This window comes from Artemia sp. Qi Xiang Cuo, chromosome 5 (genome assembly GCF_049724085.1).
Source record: "Artemia sp. Qi Xiang Cuo chromosome 5, ASM4972408v1, whole genome shotgun sequence".
Taxonomy (NCBI): Eukaryota; Metazoa; Arthropoda; class Branchiopoda; order Anostraca; family Artemiidae; genus Artemia; species Artemia sp. Qi Xiang Cuo.
Genome location: NC_142798.1, coordinates 59229163 through 59250825, shown reverse-complemented (window position 1 = coordinate 59250825; position 21663 = coordinate 59229163). Strand labels below are relative to the sequence as shown.

The 21663-nt window shown below is 35.2% G+C and overlaps 1 protein-coding gene across 2 annotated transcripts in view; it reads left to right on the top strand.

Annotated features, from left to right (window-relative positions):
* The window catches only part of LOC148952328 (pro-neuregulin-2, membrane-bound isoform-like), a 188018-nt gene that overhangs the window by 115923 nt on the left and 50432 nt on the right, over positions 1-21663 (top strand). For both annotated transcript variants that reach the window (XM_089088933.1, XM_089088934.1), the window contains exons 2-3: positions 11784-11946; positions 16548-16699. In XM_089088933.1, coding sequence (XP_088945059.1) covers positions 11784-11946; positions 16548-16699 — 315 coding nt within the window. The remainder of the gene's footprint in view (positions 1-11783; positions 11947-16547; positions 16700-21663) is intronic.

Below are 21663 nucleotides of genomic sequence, written 5' to 3'. Positions count from 1 at the left end.
GATAAATAAGTTGCAGCATGAGTCCTCGATCTCAATAGATTATCTCAATATTATCTTTTGAGGTAGGTGACGTGGGACTGCACCAGGTTGTAAATTAAAGAAAAAGATATCGAATAAAATTATTTTTTTTTTTGTTAATTTTTTCACCCTAATGAAAAATGTTAAAATTTTTCCAAACTTCTTGTGAAGCTCGAATACCTTAAGCTGCGCCAATTTAAAAAACTCACAAGCAAAATAAATTAATACGCACAGCTTGTTGGCACTTGCTATATAGAGACTTGAAGAATCAAACGTGACATTTACATTCAAGTGTTTGCCAGAATAAAACAAATTATATGCAAAAAATAAAATGATTCAAAAATGAACACTCGTTAGTCTATAATTTTATTGTTGCATGACGAACAATGTCTTTTATATTTGAATTAAATAAAAAAAACAAGTTTTTTTTTACTGAAAGTAAGAAACGACATTAAAACTCAAAATGAACAGAATTCCTTCCGTATATGAAAGGGGCTGTCCCCTCCTCAAGGCCTCGCTCTTTACGCTAAAGTTTTTTTTATTGTTTTAAAAAATAAAGTTGTGAGACAGAGTCAAACTTTAGCATAAAGAGGAGTGAGGCGTTGAGGAAACACTTTCATATACGGAATAATTTCTGTTCGTTTTTAAGTTTTAATGTAGCTCCTTACTTTCAGTTAAAAAAAGCTTGTTTTTTTTATTTAACTTCTGAACGTTTTTGAATTAATGCAGCTTTGATTTTGGCTCACCGTACATGAATAATTAAAACGAAATTCGCATATTAATTTTCATTTTTTTGGCTAATTGGCTTTCTCGAAATCTTGTTCTGACGTAATTTAAGAATTTACTTACGTAACGAAATTCTGTATTCGTATGTTTTTATTACGTATATTAGGGAGTTCGCTCCCTAGACAATACCTCGCTCTTTACGCTAAAGTTCGAATTTTGTTCGAATCACAAGCCCCTGAACCACAAAGGCCAGTTAATTAGAATAAATAGCTCTTTTGAAAGTACTAAAAAACTTTAGCGTAAAGAGCGAGGTATTGACTAGAGGGTGAATTCTCTCATATACGTAATAATTTCTGTTCGTTTTAAGTTTTAATGTTGCTCCTTATTTTCAGTTGAAAAAAATATGTTTTTTTATTTAATTTCTGATCGTTTTTTAAATAATGCTGGAAAATCTGGCGTCCCCTTCATGGAAATATTCCTTCCCCCAATGAAATATCCTCCATGTAAAGATCCTCCCCAATAACCCCTACTCCGATCCCGCCCCCCCCCCACATTCCTAATAACCAATGCTATATGTAAGCAATCGGAAAAGCTTATAACTTGCAACCCTTCCCCCGGGAACTGTGGGTGACTAAGTCATCATCAAAGACATATCAATTAGATGTTCGACTATGCTGAACAAAACGGCTATCTAAAAATTTTGATTGGGTGACTTCGGGAAAAAATGAGCGTGGGAGGGGGACAAGTTACCCTCCAATTTTATGGTCACTTAAAAAGGGCGCTAGAACTTTTAATTTCCGTTCAAATGAGCCCTCTCACAATATTCTAGGACTAATGGATCGATACGATCACCCCTGGGAAAAAAAATAAAATAAACACTCATCCGTGATTTTTCTTCTGGCAAAAAATACAAAATTCCACATTTGTGCAGATAGGAGCTTGAAACTTCTATAGTAGGGTTCTGTGATACGCTGAATGTGATGGTATGATTTTCATTACAGTTGTTTTAGGGGTTGTTTCCCCCTTTTTTCGAAAATAAGGCAAATTTTCTCAGGTGCTTAACTTTTGATGGGTAAGACTAAACTTGATGAAACTTATATTTTTGAAATCAGCATAAAAACCTGATTCTTCTGATGTATCTATTGGTATCAAAATTCCGTTTTTTAGAGTTTCGGTTAGTATTGAGCCGGGTCGGTCCTTACTTACAGTTCGTTACCACGAACTGTTTGATCAGGAAAGACATATAAGAACAATTTTATGGTTCAACACTTATTGTAAGTTATGGGGGAGTTGAGTTTTAGTGCTCCTATAGGATTTTTTTTTAAAGAGACGTTTGCTCAAAGATAAAAATTCAAGGATGAAATCCATAAAAAATTCATCCCCTGGCCTTCCTCGGTATCCCTTTACCTAATCAGTTATCTCTATAAGCATTTTTAGAAGCAATGATCGTAAAGCGGAACACGATTGTTGTGAGATGAATTACTAAAACCTATATGTGTACACAGGGTCGATCTGATTGACGGGAGGGGGTATGCTATTATGATTATCATTTTAAAATGAGAGAGGTTGTATGAGGATTAATGACCTATTTTAAGTAATTGAAGGACACAGAAATAATTATGAAACTATTCAAAGTAATAACTGGTAAGAACCGACCGGCCCTTGTCAATAGAAACCAAAATCCTAGCATGGGTGCTAAGTGCATACATTTATTTCAAAAATATTTTTGGTGTCAAATAAAAAGTTACATTCATATGCTTGCGGCACGGAGGAGTGAGAGATCTGGAAAGGTTTGTTAAGAACAAGATATTTCCAAAGTATTCTCCTTAAAAATCCAAGAATTACGTCAAAAAAATGTAATATATTTTTAAACAAGATTTCTAAAATTGTTGACTATATCGGTTTACTCGTTATTATTTGGGTAGGGGGCAAGTGTCAGGTACTATGGCTAACTATTTATTTCCATAAAATTAACAGTTGAGCCACTCATGAAAACTGACAGAAAAGTAATAAATTATCCCTTGGAAAATAAATGAAAGGGATGAACGTTTAGAAACATTTAAGGTACTTATATGTTATAGCGCCTATATAAATAGAACCTAAGTAGAACTGGTTTTTCTGACCATGCATGAAAGTCATTTGGTTTGCAGGGGGAAAATCCCTGGAACCTCACCCCCCCCAAAAAACGCAACTCCGCCCCCCCCCCCCAAACAAAATATCTGACCTCACTGCCGCACACTACATGCACTCCACTAGGCATGATATTTTGTTTTCAGAGGGTATTGGGGGGGGGGGGGGTTCGGGATGTTTCGGCCCTGCAAAATAAAGTGATATATGTTTATTATATTTTGTGATATTTCATTAAGATTGAACGTCATAGAAACCGGTTTTACTGAGGTTCTATATATACAGGCGCTATAGCATAAGTACCGAATATAGTCCTTGATTTTTAAGCTTAATGGTTGACAAATTTAATGGCTTATCAAAGGTTGTATCAAACAGTTCATCGTAACGAACTGTAAGTAAGGAGCGACCCGGCTCAATGGTAACCGAAACTCTAGAAAACGGTATTTTGATACAAATAGATACATTAAAAGAATCAGATTTTAATGCTGATTTCAAGTATATAAGTTCCATCAAGTTTAATCCTACCCATAGAAAGTTAAGCGCCTGAGAAAATTTGGCTGATTTTCGAAAAAAGGGGGAAAGACCCCCTAAAAGTTATAGAACCTTAATGAAAATCACACCATCATATTCCGCGTATCAGAGAACCCTACTTATAGAGGTTTCAAGCTCCTATCTGCAAAAATGTGGAATTTTGCATTTTTTGCCAGAAGAAAGATCACGGGTACGTGTTTATTTGTTGTTTTTTTCCCCAGGGGTGATCGTATCGACCCAGTGGCCCTAGAATATCGTGGGAGGGCTCATTAGAATGGAAATTAAAAGTTCTAGTGCCCTTTTTAAGTGACCAAAAAAAATGGAGGGCAACTAGGCCCTCTCCCACGCTCATTTTTTTCCCAAAGTCACCTGATCAAAATTTGAGATAACCATTTTGTTCAGCATGTTCGAAAATATTATAAGTATGTCTTTTAGGATGACTTAATCCCCTGAAGTTCCCGGAGGGAGGGCTGAAAGATATGAACTTTACCTAATGTTAACATATAGTATTGGTTATTGGGAAATATATAGACGTTTTCAGGGGAAATTTCTCCTGGTAGTGGGGGGGGGGGGTGGGGGGTTATTTGGGAGGATCGTTCCATGAAGGAAGTTTTCTTGGGGGAAGGGACATTGATATGAAGGGGACGACGGACTTCCCAGCATTATTTAAAAAAAGATCAGAAATTGAAATAAAAAACAAGTTCTTCAAGTGCAAGAGTGGAAGCAATGACAATTAAAATAACGAAAAAATATTACGTGTTTGACTGGGTCCACCTTCTAATCTATACATCGTTCTTCAATCTAGATATTTTTTAGAACTTTCAAAAGAGCTATTTATTCCCAATAACGTCCTTTTTGATAAGCGTTCGTTTTAAAAGAATTGGAAAAAAATTCGAATTTTCACTTAAAGAGCAAGGTATTGACTGGGGACGAACTAATATATGAATATAGAAGTTCGTTACGTAAGTTAATTCGTAAGTTACGTATATTTATTACTAATAAAAACGTTCGTAAATAAAATTAAACAAGTTTCGAGAAAGCCATTTAACTAAATAAAAATAAGTTAATATACAAATTTTGTTTTAATTATTAATATAGGTTGAGCCAAGATCAAAACCTGCATTGTTTCAAAAATGTTCAAAAAGCAAATAAAGAAAACAAGTTTTTTTAACTGAAAGTAAGGAGTAATATTAAAACTCAAAACAAACAGAAATTATTCCGTATATGAAAGGGACTGTCCCCTCCTCAACGCCTCGCTCTTTACGCTAAAGTTTGACTTTCTCAAAACTCTATTTTTTTTTTAAACAATGAAAAACTTTAGGGTAAAGAGCGAGGCGTTGAGGAGGGGACAGCCCCTTTCATTTACGGAATAATTTCTGTTCGTTTTAAGTTTTAATGTCGCTTCTTACTTTCAGTTAAAAAAAACTTGTTTTTTTATTATTTAATCACAAAAAAGTCATATTTCGTAGCAGAAAGCCTGGAAACACTGATGATAGTTCAGAAAGAAATCATAACTGGATAGAAAGCTTGAAGATCGGGACCTACGTTATAGACATAAGAGTAAAATAAACGTCTAACCATATCCAGGATTTTGTTTTGGGAGTTATTTTTGGGGGGGTGGGGCTGGGGGTGGTGGCAAAAATAGACTTCAGAAAACACTTCAAAAATGTGTTTGTAGGATTTCTGTTACTTATTTACGAGTGGGACAAAATTTCGAGGGGAGGGGGCTCAAACCCAGTTCCCCCCCCCCCTGGGGGCGGGTTTGCGTATAACAAATCAATATTGTAATCAAAAAGTAGGTAAAAATTGGGACCAAAGATATACCTTTTATGTGAATAATTTAGACCATTTGTTTAAGTCACATATATTTAACAGTTCTATCTCTACAAAATTTTTATCAGAAGTCTGCTGGTATTTATAAAACAATTTTTGCTGTATCATTATGAATCACAGGGGATACCCTATAATTCACGGGTGAAAAAGCTTAGAAATCAGGATGGCTTTGAGACAATCCCAGATTTAGGACAATGGCTGTTATAATCAGAAGCATAACAACTATATATTACAACTATTAAAAAAAAATTATATACGTGTTATAATCATAGTAAAAAAATCACTTGGATTGTAAAGACTATGTAGAGATAAGCGATCGCGCGAAGCCTTATGAGGTCAAAGGCATGTTTTTTATTTTGCACTAAATTGTCCAGTTCTATATCGAGATGGTCAGTCTCAGACAGCATGGCTGAGATAATCGAGATAGTCATGACTTTCTTGATCTATCTTGGAAACCAGTGGAGGGTCCTCTCCTCTTCCTAACTACCTAAATAGTGTTGTTTCTTTGTTAGATACAAATAAGTGTTTAATTCATGATTTTTTGAACGAATAGATAGTGTATTATCATACATACAAATTGTTCCACTTAATTATTTAAAAAAAATTCTATGGATGACAGCAAAATTTAGTACTGCAAGCACATTATCAAGCTTTGTCTTCCTGCCATATATTCTGATCTACTATATTAGGAATAAAAAGACATTCATATGGAGGACAGAATATTCTCATATTTTTTTTCTCGCTTCAATCTTGAATGATGCCAAATACCTCAAAATTTGTGTTTGACATAACGATATTATAAGAAAGCTTTCTCGTCAGTTATTAAAATAAAAAATGTGGATAGAAAGGGGTCTTTACAACTTACTTTATTTGGTAATTTTCAGACACAAAGTAGGCCTATGTATCGCTGCAAAAAAAGGAAGATTACATAATTCCTGAGATTTTGGGCTGGAGTAAGATTAGGCCCGCCTGTGCCTCCTCCAGGTAAATGTGCCTATTCCGACGGGTACGATAATATACAGGCTAAACAGGCTAAAACTTTTTATTTCTAAATATACATTTTCTTTTCCCCAATATAGTGTACAATTGAGTATTTCACCAAGGCTGTACCCAGAATTCTTTCGTAGAGGGGGGGGACGTTTACTCAAAGCGTTTTTTCGGGGGGGGGGGGTACACAAAAAACATAAAAAAACGCATAAAAATTTTTTATATCCATTTTTTACGTTTTTACGAACCAGAAAAATATTTCGGGGGGGGGGCGTTCAATCCCCCCAAACCCCCCTGGGCACGGCCTTGATTACGACCAACATGACTCGCCTCTCAAGCTTACGGTGAAATCTTTAGAGATCCTCGCATATTAGTCAATAGTGAAAATTTCGTCTTCACATAATTTTATATTTCATTACAGTAGACGCTATCTGGATATCAAATAAGTAAAAATAGAGCAATTACTACTTGATCCATCCTGTAAATCATGGGATATAATTGCATAAAATATTGAAATCAGGTGAGGGAAATCAACAGCCGTGAAAATTCTAAAATTTTAATGAAGAAGTATCCAGGTTTGGTCTTGTCCAGGGATTAAATAGAGAAACACTCAGAGGAGGTAACCCCCTCGCTGGCTCAAGAACCAAAAATAAAAAGTAGTCTAACTTGAGGACGAAATATTTTGGAGGCTTTAAAAATAACCATATGCAGACTTAGGGTAAGGACGTCGACCTTAAATACTTTTTTGAAACCCTGGAGGTGGACAAAAATAAGAGATGTTCAGAATTCGAAAATATCTTACCCACGGAGTCAAAATTAGTCAGGTGCATGGAAGAAATAGGGACAAATTTTAACAGAGGAATCCCCCTCTCGCATGATACAAAGGGGAAAAGTGATGAGAGGTCAAAAATTTTCAGATGAATCATGTCTTAGGCCTCGGTTCAATCCAGGCAATAATCTCATTATCAGAAAATCAAATTTCCAAGTTTTTTTCCACCATCTGAATAAAACAGATCTCTCGCTTGTTTGAAACGTGTTAACCAGATAACCATCGTCAGTAAAAATAATTTTTGATCATCAGATTATTAAGCATAATAAAATATTCAAAATAAGTAAGTATAAAAAAAAATTAAGCAAATTATTGACAATTGGCAGTAGCCTCACAAAAAAAAGAAAAAAAAAAAAAAATTAAATTTTGGTATTTTGTAAAGGATGCCTAGGCCCGAAAGTAAACTTTCTGAATTTTCCAGGTTTTACGGAATTGATGGGCTTAATATTCGCACATCATGCCAGATGGACATAAGTGCACGCGAAAATTTTGCCAGGTGGGACTAAAAGCCTGTATGGAACCTTCTAAGGGTAGTTGGAAAAGTTTTGAAAACAGTTTTTATGGAAAGAAAGTGTCATATTTCTTCAAATGTAACATAAATTTGCCATTTTTGTCCAGTTTGGTATTCAGTGATATAGGAGAGGGGGAAAATGCTTGATGTCCACTCATCTGTGTAAATGCCCATACAGGCACTAGATAAAAATGATGAAATAGTCAAAAGCATGAAATGACCTGTTTTAAAGTTTAATTGAACTCTTCATGGAAACACCACGTAATCAAGACAAATAAATTATTCTTGATATTTAAAGTGATAAGTGTAATAGAAAAAATATTAGAACTTAGAAGAAGTGAATCTTTTTAAATTAGCAATGATGATTTTATAATTACCTATTATAAACACATCAGTAAGAAAGCAGCTGTTCCTGAAATGTAGAAGAGAAACTTTAAAGCAGGCAAAAATGACAATTTTAGAAATAATTGCTAATACTATTCTATTCAAGGTAAGAAAAAAGCAGTTGGAGTTGAAATATATGGGCTGCCAAAGCTGTTCACTCTAACACAAAGAAGTTATTTATATAAGTTACTAAGAACTGAACTGGATATAAAAAATGCTGGAACGGCTGGTAGGGTGAAAATGCATAATAGGGCTATTCCATGTTACTACAATGGAATTTTCGGTACTCTTGCATTATGTGGGCCTTTCTAAAAAGTCAAGTTTGGTTAATACTAATGAAATAAAATAAAATAGGATGAAAATATAATAGTTTAGAAACAAACTTGGGCTATTAATTTGCACATTAGGGGGGTGTGGGTAAAGCAAAGCATATATTAAATACGTAACCTAACCTAGGCACCTCCCCCCCTAAACCCCAAAAACAATAGTTTAAATATCGTAAACGCAATAAAAACCACGCTATCATTGTATTACTCTATAGCGGTTAACCCGTTAAAAACATGTTTTTCGTCACTGGTTTCCTTGTAAAGGCGCATATTATGCAAGAGTACCGACTTTTCACGTCACTTTTGTTGGTCAGTTATAAGCTACCTCCGAATGCTCTTCTAGTAAGAAATATCGTTGGAACCAAGGTAAAGGCTTTCGGTATTAGGCATGCTTAAGCGGTAACCACTTATATTAAAACATCAGCACTCTTTATGAGCTCTTCTGTGTCGCACAAGTAATTGAAGTTGTCTGCAAAAGAGCAAGCATCTCATTGTAAACCAGTTCTGACTGAATTGCTTCAAGCCAAAGCGGTCAAGCCATTATATTGTGTGAGTTCCAGCTGGGGTCGGTCAAACGCTAAACTTGTTGACTTTTACTAAACAAAATTTCGAAAAAAAGGAAAATTCTTTTAACAAAATTTTGCATTTTTTGACATTCAACAAAAAAAATAATCATATTCCAATTTTGATTGAAGCCTACTCTCAACATCAATACAAATTTCAGCTTGAGGAGAAGTCTATTAATAACATACTTTGCGGAACCAGTCAGAAATAACATTTTTTTTCAGCTGAATTTTCTGTAGAATCACGTCTTTCATATAACCAACAGAGCGGTTCATATTTTGAAATGTTTATTTTTCATATAGCCTGCCTTAAAGCCCCTTTGATCTCTTGATTCTTACTTCATCGTCTTATTAGAGACTCCCACAATCGCGCATACGTTAGTCCACGCTTTAGGTAGAAGTTATTAGCATGTCAAAAATAAGGTTAACACTATTTTTTTAGCTCTAAATCACCTCTGGTATTGGGTAAATTCATAAGAAAAAGAAATGCAACAGGTACGTTTTATTATCAGGGAAATTAAGTGTAGTTTTGAAATTTGTTTTCAATACTTGCAGTTTGTGAAAAAAGACGTTTGATCGTGTGAGTCCAAAAATTCAAACATTATTTTGTAATACTATTTTGCTACAAAAAGAAACGTTATTTACGTTACTGTTTTGATTTGCATTACCGCTTAAGTTTACCTTAAAACTATCACAGAGCTTAGACACCTCTCTGCTGTTATAAAAAAAACGGGCATCACTTTGACCCTACAGCAATGTCAATTGGTTTAAAGCCTAAAATAGGTTCGCTTACAAACGCTAGCTCTGTGGGCTCACTTTATTCGTAATGACATTGTTTCATTTTCTTATAAAAACATGGATCACTACAACAGCTTTGGAACTAAAAATAGATGTGTGCAATATTATTTAGCTCCCTTGGCAATTGTACTACGGAACTGTCAGCTAAGTATTTACGTTTTCACGAATCCTTAGGCAATTCCGGAAATTCTAATATCGATACTGACAACTAGTGAACTATCATTCATCTTCTTCGAAGAATAGCCGTAAGTAATTTGTTATTCTTGAAATTTGAAACTGTTGAATGTTGCTTTGACGCCAACGCCATCTTTGGTTTTGAAGTATATTGCTGGTTTTCATTTTATATACAGTAGTACCTGTGAGTCACACGGGTCTGTAGTGTTCAAGCTTCTTGTTTTCTATTGTATTAATCGAGATAAATTCCAAAGTATCTCTATAAATTCCAATAAATCTGGTGGAATAAAAAAATATTAAGTTACATGATATAATCTTATAGGAGAACATTAGAATAAAAAATATTTCTGGGTCTAGGGTTGTTACCAATTACCCTTTTTTAAATAGGGAAGGTTCTCTAGGTCCTCTAGACATGAAAAAGTGGATTTTAAAGGTTTTACTGCGCAAAGGCAAAGGTTTTACTTCTTTCAAGCTTTACCGCGAATGAGAAAAGGAGATGTCACTTGTTAAGGAAATAATCTTTATGTATAAAATGTGAGGTTAAAAATATAGAATAAAAAGAACTTAATGTCAGATGTTGGAAAAAAATGGGGGGAGGGGGGCAGATGCCCCCCCCCCCTCAGGCCTAGAACTGCAGCCGATTATTGGGTTTGGGAAAATCGATTTGGCATGCCCAATTTAATAGAACATGAATATAGAATTGACCAAAAAACGTCCCCTAGTGTCTTTCAAAGTACCGTAGCAAAATTGTCTGTGTGGATGATTTTGGTTATGCTAATCAAACATAGCCATCATCTAACAATCCACTAGGGTAGGCCAAATTCACTTTTTCTTCACTTTCTTCTATTCTTAGCATAAAACCATTTTTTTTAATTCCTTCAATCAGCAATTGAACCTAACTATACTTTTGCATAATTTTGTTATGTAATGATTTGAATTCAAATCTATAATAATTTATTTTGACATTAATATGGACCCCATCCCCCTTAAGATTTGTCTGAAGGATCACCTCAGGAAAACTTGGAATTATCATCCCAATGAAGTCCTTCTAAGACCCTTGATTCTATTTTGAGAAAAGAAATTTTGACACCTCCCCCAGACTCTGTCAAGAATTGACCTGGTTCTACTAATTAATCCAACGCATCCGATGACTCTGTGTTTAGTATCTCTGTGTTTTTACATTTTGACTATTGAACAATTCAACTTTTTTTCATTTTTATTTTTTTAATATTTTGAACATATGATTGAGTGTTTCAGAACCATAAAGAAAGGAAGTATATGTGATCCAATGCTCGTCTTTTATTATTAATTTTATACTTTGTGTATTTTGTCTTTTCTTAGTCAAACAGGATTTCGGTGACAGATGAAAATTTAACCTATAAAATCAGAGTGGTAACCAGGGCTGGTAAGTACTGAACAGAACGTAACTGATGAGCCAAAAGTAATGAAAGAGAGAGGTGTTACCAAACTCTCAGCTGCCATTCTTGGGAGACATCTGACAGTTTATAAGTGGGCAAAAAATTCCTGCGTTGTTTAGAAAAAAAGATTATATGAATAGGTAGCTTGGCGACGGATTGCATCTGGCACTTTGACGATAAATCACAGCAGTCCAGTTCTTGTTAAGAAAAAAAAAATTGCTCAGTGGTAATTTATTCCCCCCCCCCTCCCTGGAGTTGTGCGGCCCTAGGTCCAGGCTTAGTGGACCTGTTGGTAAATTCTGGCCTGGCGGTAACTATCGCCAAAATCGTTTTTAGCCAGAAAAGACGAAATCAAGCCTCATAAATGCCTACCCATTTGGCTTTCTGTGCATGTTTACTTTGTATATAATTAGCGCTCATAAAGTTAAAACCCAGAATGTTATGCCTAACAAAGTATTCAGAAACTTTGTAGAGAAGATTTTCTGCAATCTATATAATAAAGTTTTCTGCTCTTAACAAAGCAATGGAAGGATGCTCATAATTTTTTTTTCTTTTTAGCAAAGCCACCGGCAGCAGCTGGACTCCGTGACGTTAAATTAACTACTCGACATCGACTCATGCTGAAGTGTCGAATAAAAGGGAATCCCATTCCATTGGTCACTTGGTTTAAAGACGGAAAAGAACTGAGACCTTCAAAGCGAATCAAAATTAAAACGAGAAGGTGGGTGACTCGTTAAGTTGTTGTTTCAGGCTTTGATGTTATTTCAGAACTGCTTTAAGTAGTATGTTACTTTTGCCTGGTTTTTGGGACTGTAGATTTATGATGAGCGAACTCACAAAACTTAGTCGATGCTGAGGCCACAAAGGCCCATTGCATCCACAAAAGAATCTAGATGGGTACTCCAATCGATATTTGGAACTATGAAGACCTTCGCAATAGAAAAATTAAACCAAAATATTAAAACAAAAAATACCCTTTAAAAGTCTCTTGATCCCTTCATACAGAGGGCGTTAACGAACATATTATGTACGTTATGTGCATATATTACGAGTTTTTTCTTTATTTGAGTTGCTAGCAATAGTTTTTGAAATGCTTAAACTAGTTTTACCAGTGTCTAGAAGAATAAAAATATACGTACGCTATTCTCATATCCTAAATGTCAATAATTATAATAATGGTTTGGTATTATAGCGATGCTTATTTACCTATGTAGTTTATTCTCGTAAGATGCTAGCTAGCCAAAGAGTGATCTGGATAAGCAATTACTTGGCATCAAGAACTTTGGAACTTTGGAATTTCTTCTTCTAAAATTTTTGGAAGATTGATAAAATGAAAATACTTCAAGACTTGAATTGCAGAAAATATTATTAGAAAAGTATCTTTCCTTTTGGTCTTCTTTCGTTCGAGAATCTGTTTTTTCTAGGAAAATTTTGACATTTAAAAATTTTGACTGAGATAATGTTCGGCGAATCTGACAACGCTGGTTAATTTTAAATAAAAAAATACATACATACTTCGTAAACTGAAATTAAAACAATTTTCTGCTTCGGAGTAATAATGATGCCATTTTCAGAGAAAAAAGGATAAGTCTTCCTCCTAAAAGCCTAGGAAACTAAGAATTGATCCAGAAAGGTTTTTGGGAAGGAATCATGTAATTTCCTCTGCTAAAAATATTGACACATTAACAAAATTGAGTTACTTCCGAAATCAAATTCCAGAAACTATTCTCAGGAATTCTAATAAATCCATCCAGAAATGCTCCTTGTTTTTATCACTGTATTGGTATGTGATTAAGATTTTCCGCTCCTCCAAATTTATTGCTTTGAAACAGATCATATGTCGTCCTAGTGACTTACAGGTCTTTCAACAGGCTTAAATCGAAAACATTGGCAAATAGAACAGTCTGAGCTTATAGGTAAATAACACTTAGTCAACAGACTCTCCAAATGAGTTTTTATGAACATTCTAAATAGGCAAGCCTCGGTAAATAAAACAATGTCCAACAGCCTGGTATGTGTCATGAAGGTCTTGATGTCACAACATGTCGTTTCCATTAATTGGAGACATACAAATAGGAATTAACAAGGATTTTGCTTTGTTCCCGGGTGCAAACTTAGTTGTCTAAAAATATGCGTTCGGTTTTACGTTTTCCGAAACATCAAAAGTTGAGGAACTATTTTACTCTTTTAAAAGTTGAGGAATGTTATCAAGTATATTTATTTATTTTAAATAAATATAAAATAAATAAATAACAAATATATTTTCAATAGATTTAAAATTAAGGCTATTGATTTTTTTTATGACTGTAAATTTAGAAATATCGTCTTGTTTTTTTTTATTATAAGAATGCATAAAAATAATGCATCCCAAATTAATGTTTTTGATTGATCTGAAATTCATTCATTCTTTGAAAACTAAAGATTAAAAAAGTTAAGCTACCTCGTATGAGCAATTTTTTAAGAGTAGCCTATCCACAAGAATTGAAAGAATATAATAGGGCATTTAAAACTTTTCGGCTTGGAAAGAAGCCAACACGTTCAAGGTTATTTTTATATCTTTATTGCAGTAAGTCAAACAGCTATATGTGGAAATACCTTAAGGTCAAAATTTAGACTGCATGAACATTTCGAATAACTTTATGTCTTTTATTCTCATGTCTTGTTAAGGCTTCTCTATCTGGATTGTTGATTAGTACTTGAAGGAAATGTTTAACCTGGGGTTCTTAAGAAGAACAAAAATTTGCTATTTACAGTAATTGTTTAAACCACACTGATAATCATTGGGGTTAAAAAGAATGCCAGAAATTAATACTATCATGTCACATAAAGACATTGCAATATTAAGCTTAGTCCCTGTTTAATATTCACTTTATCAAAATTATTATATTTTAATTATAATATAATTAAAAAAATTATTATATTTTAACTATAATATAATTATAATATTCAATATGAATTAATTATAATATAAATTGTAATTAATTTCAAAGGCAATTTCCTACAGAATGGTTAGTCAAAAGAACAAACTAGTCAACTTTGATCGAAAAAATAATGCATCTAAAGTAGGTTACGTTGGAGACTCCAGTTTTGCGAATCTGGTCTAGAATAGATGGCTTTATAGTACACGAATAAAGAAAAACAAGTTTTTTTTTTACACATAAAAGTAACGAGTGAATTCGAAATAAAAATTTAAAAATGTAACTCTAAATGTAACGAGGCCTGTCACTCTCCTTAATTCCCCTGATTTTTGCCCTAAATTTTTAAATTTTCATCACAATGCACTAACAATGAATGTTATTATTTAGATGTATTTCTTTACTTACTTACTTAACTCCCATCTTGATAGATTGGCCGACCCTGGGCATCTCCTCTGACTGCAACGTTAGAGAATTAATCGTTATGCCTCCCTGTTCCCTGCAGTCTGTAAAAGCACTGACCATGGGCAAGCGAAAAATTTTTTCCAGGTCTTTGAAAGTCGTCCGATTAGGCGAGAGGTGTCAACCCTTTTTGCAAAATCTATTTTAGGAAGTTGGAAAGAGGGAATATACGAAATGAGGCTGCTGCCATTCACACTAAAATTTCCATTTCAAAAATTTTAAGGACAATAGGTAAATGAAATACTTCTAATCACCAACCTGCTGTATTTTTTTTTACGTTTTAATATACTTTCAGCAATGCGCGAGTCAAGCTTCAGCAACAGCAGCGGTTACAGGAATTTATGCCCCCCCCCTCCACTTCTGTATTTAGGCAAATGAACTTAATATTTCCTCTTGCGCTCAAAGTATTTTTGCAACAAAGGGAAATCGCTGGCCCCTTAGCGTGCATTCTTCATCCTAGATCAAAGCACATTTCTTCAATTGAAGGGAAATTCTAGGATAAAATATGCCCCTACGCCTCCTCCAGGTTTGTCTGAATAATATCTCATGATCCCTATGGAAATCATGGCACTCAAAATTTACTTTTTAAGCTACCCTAACCCCTTCACAGAATGATACAGGGCCCCACCCTTCTTAGAAGCTACTATTCAACTGCGCAACACTATACATAAAAATAAATTTAAGTTTCGACTACACCAATTCATACAGATGAAGCTTTCAAATTATTAATATATCCTGTCACTTAAAAAGAGTACCAGAACTAAAAAATCTATGTTTTTAAGAAGCCCCCTTACAACGTTCTCGACCATTGGGTCAATATAATCACCCTTGAAACAAAACAAATAAACACGTATCCATGACAATATTCTAGAGGTAGCGCACTAGTGGGGCCTCAGTGAAGAACCATAAGTCTTCAGTGTATTTGCCCCCCCCCCCCAGACACTTCACATGGAAAGGGTATTCCTTGAAACTTTGGCGTTTGTCAATGTTTCTTTTTGTCCCTGATCAGTTTGAAACTTACAGTCACATGACCTTTGACCAACAGGAGCTTGATGTATTAGAAAAATTCTAGGGCACACACCCCAAGAATTGGGACATGAAAAAGGAACAAAAAACATTTTTTCCTAATGAGTTTGAAGCTTATATCCTTAAGTCCTTGTGCAAAGGGTACCCCAATGTACATAATAAATTAGTTGGGTCAAAAGGACCCAGTACAGAACGGAAAAAAATGTATTGGTTCGCCCAAAAAAGGGTGTGAAAAGGCCAACTTTTTTTTAACCCTTGCCATTTCTAATCAAAGGGTGGTCTAAGAAAATTTAGAAGGGGCACATTTGGTTGGATTTTGAAAGTTATGATGTCATTTTTTTACGGCCGACAGTGATTTGAGGGGGAACAACCTTGCTCCCGTGCCTTTTCTAGCTACCTAGTCCGTCAATAAGTTTCATAATATTGAATCCAAATTTTTAGATACTCATTTCGTTCAGGAGTCTTTAAAAGTCTAATAAGTATGCCTCTGGGGTCAACATAGTCCCAAAAGACCGAGGGGCAATGGCCTTAAATTATGTAAATTAGCCATGGTTCACTGATAGGTTTTAATAAAAAAACCTCTTTGGGATCGTTCGCTAGGCCAAGAATTCCAGAGTCTCACAAGAATATAATCTAAAAATGACACGGATACCTGAATAAATCAAAAGACGTTACGTGCATCCGAGGTTTACAAATTGCAACATCATTATTATTTGATAATCATTATGATCTAAAACATCATTATTTGATTAGCTAAACACATAATCTGAATATAATACATAAAAATTTCATTTATTTTATTTATGTTTTCCCTAGGAATAGAGTGATGCTACTTGTCACGTATTTAGTCATAAATCGTGTCTTAGCTAAAAAAAATATCAATCAATTTTCAATTTTCAATATCAATTTTCCTTTTCAGACGAAAATCAAACCTACGAATAACCTGTCTCAAAGAGGAAGATGCAGGAATATACGAATGTCGACCGTCAAGCATAATGGGTCAAGGTTCCAGCACTAAAGCAAGAGTAACAGTTACCAAAAGTCCTAGGATGTCACTTAGGCCTGGTAATGGTAAGTAACTTACTTACTTAGACTTAGTTCCTCCCACGTCGTCTGGTGCATAAGGTGACAACGGTGCCTCTCCACGACGACCTCTGAAGAGCTTGAGACCACAGATCTTCCAAAGATGTCCTTGCTATACTAGCCTTTTTCTCCAGGAATTGGCCAAGTGTCGTTCTCTGTCATCCACATCTTCTAACGCCGGGGGAGCCAAAACCAAACATCATGGGGGAGCCTGCCATTGGCCATACAGACCATATGACCCCAATATTGCCATCTACTACTTAGGATTTTTTCAACTATTAAAGGTTGTTCCGTCCTTTAAAGTATGGCGGTGTTCGTAATTCTGTCGGACCAGTGGATCCCCAGGATGCGCCGAAGACAGTTATTTTTGAAACATTGTATTCGTTTCTCAAGCTGTTTCGTTATTACCCATGTATCACATCCATAAGTCAGTATAGAGAGGACATTACTATTTAGGAGTCGGAGTTTGAGCTTCAGAGAATACGCAGCATTTTTCCAAACTATTCTTAATGTGGCAAAAGCATTGCCTGCACAAGCAATGCGTGGTGTAATTTCACGTTCGAGACTTCCGTCAGATTTGATGAGGCTTCCCAGATACTTAAATTTTGTAGCCTCATCTAGCTCATCTATACCAAAATTCAGTGGCCTGGCCGGGGTTGTATTTACGTTTTTACGCATAACCTTGGTCTTTTGAGTACTAATGGACAATCGAACTCGCCCAGCTTTGTTCGAGAGCTGGGTGATGCTCTGTTGCAGGTCTACTCTTACATGAGAGAGGAGCACTATGTCATCAGCAAAATCAACGTCAAAGACACTACGCCTCTCATTCAACTGTACCCCTCCAACAAAATGACAGGACCGCTGTACATAGTCAATGAGAATCATAAAGAGTACAGGAGAAAGGATAAAACCTTGTCGTACACCAGAATTGATTCTTGTCTGGGAGTCCATAATATCGTAGTATTCTCCATAATGATTCCCTAAGTATTGAATCAAACGCCTTTAAGAAATCAATAAACGCTATTAATATTTCAGTTTGCCACTCGTTCGATTCTTCAATTAGAATTCTTAGGTTGAATATCAGATCAGCACAACCTCTACCTGACCGAAAACCACGTTACTCATCTCTCAAGATCTCGTCAATTCTCGATTGAATACGATTCAAAAGTATTTGGCAGAGAACTTTACTTCCTATGGACTGTAGGGTTATACCTCACCAATTGTTGCCATCCACGGTTAGACCTTTCTTAAAAAGTTTTGTAATGGTCCATTTCTTTCAATCAGTTGGGACACTCTCGATTTCCCGAATTTGATTCAAAATATCGTAGAGAGGCTTCGTAAAAGCCTAGGCGCCATATTTCAGTAATTCAGGTTGTACGCCATGAATTCCGGCAGCTTTGCTGTTTTTCAGGTTGCGTAGTACGGTTTTCACTTCCAGTAGGCTAATTGGGTCAACGTTGATTCCAAGATCGACGAGCGGAACACCGGGTGGATGCTCCATGGGATTTACAGTGGGAGGAAAATTTAGTACTTCGTTAAAGTATTCTCTCCATCTGTTATCAATATCTTCTTTCCTCGTAAGTAGTTTGCCAGTCTTACGTTCAACAGCGCATGATGGCTTTCGGAAGTCACCAGTGATCTCTTTGGTTATTCGATACACCATTCTACTATCGCCTTTGCTGGCTGCCACCTCAGCATCGGCTGCCTTTATCTCTAAAAAGCAATATCTGTCATTCCTTGTGGACCGCTTTACAGCTTCGTGGATTTGTTTACATTGGTCCTTGAGTTGGTCTTTGTACTGAGGGGTGACGTTACTATCACAGCTGTCTAGCTGGATCTTTATTTCTTTTCTCTCTTGTATGAGTTTCCACAAGCCATCGCTGATCCACTATTCACTCTTCTTTTTCACGTAACCAACCGACTCCTCAGCGGCTCCCCTTACATATTCCACAATTTATTTTCACTTCTCATCCACTGAGACACCGGTTTTATCACATGTCAGGTTTGGAAACTTTTTAGAAAAGGCAACACAATATGCTTGCCTCACTTGTCTATCCCGGAGCTTCTGAATGTCAAACACTTTCACAGTCTCTTTGCGCTTGGTAATAGCCTTTAATTTTAGTTTGAAACTAGCAATCACTAGTTGGTGGTCCGAGTATGCGTCAGCCCCACGAAAAATACGTACATCTTCCAGACAGCGTCTGTGACGTTTTCTAATAAGAGCATGATCAATTTGGCTCCGTGTAGTCCCATTGGGTGAAGTCCATGTATATTTGTGAACATCACGATGAGGGAACCATGATCCTCCAACAATTAGGCCATGCCTAACGCAAAAGTCTATTAATCGCACTCCATTATCATTTATCACACCAAGACCGTGCTTGCCGATCACTTCAGGGGCATAGCCGTGGTCATTACCAACTTTAGCATTAAAATCACCGCACAAAACGAGAATATCATGTTCAGGTACTGAGTTGACTAGATCATTTAATTCAGAATAAAACGCATCTTTCACAGAATCATCAGCCTCATTTGTTGGGGCACAAGCAGATATAATTGTCATTTTCGACTGAGCACTAATAAAACGAGCTTTTAGTATCCTCTAATTTTTTTTGTATAAATTCGAGCATCAATTTCTTAGCTACTTTGCTCACAGCTAAGGCAACTCCAGCTTCACGCCTCCTCTCCGTTCCAGAGAAGACTTCATATCACCAACATGCATGGAACCAGAGCCTATTAGTCTAGTTTCTGTTAGAGTTGCTATATCGACATTATAGGACTGAAGGGTTTTAATTACACCCTCAACGCGGCCAGGCTGAGTATCTGGATTGATCGTCCTGACGTTCCAAAACACAAGGCGAAAAGATTGCTTCGTTGTCACAAAACGTATCCGGGGGCGGTCCGTGGTTGTCATATGTGAAGTCAAATCAGATCCGAGACAATTCGTTGTCGACTCTAAAATCATCGTTTTTTTACGGGGAAAGGTGATTGGCCTGTCGCCCAACCCTCCTCCTTTCCTGGCTTGAGACAGGCTGCTCCCCAATACCCCGGAAAGCATGGGTCCTTGCAGGCGGAGTATGAATCCACCTGCAAACATTTATTTTTGAATTTTGAATTATTATTATTAACAATTTATTACTATCACTGTACAAGTTATCAACTATCAATTTACAGATTTGAAATATATCAATCAACTTTTAAACTTATTATTGAAAGTTTATTAATTTGACCTTGTTCAACTTTACCAATTTTATTTATAATAAATTATGCGTTTCTCTCAATACTAAATTTTGTGTTATTAATATTTCTAATATCGATTTGTATATTCAGAAGTTGCACAACCTCAGAACTTGATTGATATTTAAGTCTAAACGTAAAAGAGTCAGTGTTGGTTGTGCTGTAAGTGCTGGTAAGTAGCTAAAAGGTTAATAGAATGAACGAAATAAAATTAATTCCTTTTGGGGAGTTGAAGCTTTCGATGAACGGTAAAAGTGGCTGTTTCCCTTTTCTTACATCCCCTCTGTAAATGTAACATTATAATTCAGTGATATCACTTGTACAATTTTATAATCAAGAGTGCCATAGAGAATAAATTTATCTTATTTTTATTATTAATTTATTACTGTCATTGCACTAATTATAATCTACCAATTCACAGATTTAAAATGTATCAATTTTAAAATTATAAATTTATCGTTGAAAGTTTATTAATTTGCCCATTTGATCAGGTTTAACCAAAGTTAAGTATAATAAATAATATTTTATATCAATATTAATTTATTATTATCAATTTTTCTTATGTTGATTTGTGGATACACAGTTTGCATAACATCAGTATTTGATTAATATTAATTTAAAAAACTTTTTCCACTAAACAAGTTTTTCGAAGAAAAGGAAAGAGCTCCATTAAGCCAAGAATGAGCAAAAATAAAGTCAAATAATCATCCAAGCGTAAAACTACCACAAATCACTATTAATAAATAAATAAAACTCAAAACAAACAGAAATTACAATAAATAGCCGAATCAAACCCAAAACGAGCAAAAATTTACATGAATAGGGCTGATAACCCCCATGTGTTCTCATGACCAGAACACAATTTGTGCTTTACTGAAAAAAAAAACACCATAAAAACAAATGACCGTAGATTGTCTTGTATTCTGGTCTCGAGAAGGCATGGGGGATATCAGCCCCACTCATGTTAGTTTTTGCTCGTTTTGAGTTTGATTTGGCTATTTATTGTAGTTTCTCTTCGTTTTGAGTTTCATTTATTTATTGATAGCGATTTGTGGCTACGCTTGGAAGATTATTTGACTTTATTTTTGCTCATTCTTGGCCTAATGGAGCTCTTTACTTTTGTTTGAAAAACTTGTTTTGTGGAAAAAGTTTTTTAAATTAATTTCTGTTCGTTTTTTATTGACATAGTCTTTTTCATGGAAAAAATAATATTTTATATCTTCTCAGTTTTCTTCTATAAGAATCCATAGAATTGGTTGCTATTTGTATGTTGGAGAAACTTTTTCAACAGTTTTTAATCCTGACACAAACAGTATTTTTTAATTTAATTTTATAACTCCTGAAGTGGACCTGAAAAATAAAACTTAATATCATTCCCAAAAGATTCTATCTATGCTCTTTGACAACCTGGATACACTTACACTTTTTATTTATTTGAATTGTAAGAGCAGAAGTTGTAATAGTAGTGTCCCCAAGTTTCAACATAATACCCCCAGTCGTTGTTGGTATATTACTGATGTGTGTTATTGGCAAACATAAATTAATGCCTTTTGATATATTTTTAAAGTAACATTTAGTTTTAAAGCATAATGGGCCAATTGTATAATTGTCAGGGGTTGACATGCCTCCTATTCCAAAAGCCATAATTGCTGGACTGTGCTGAACAAAATGGCTGTCTCAAAGTTTTGACTGGATGCGTTTGGAAAATGACTCAG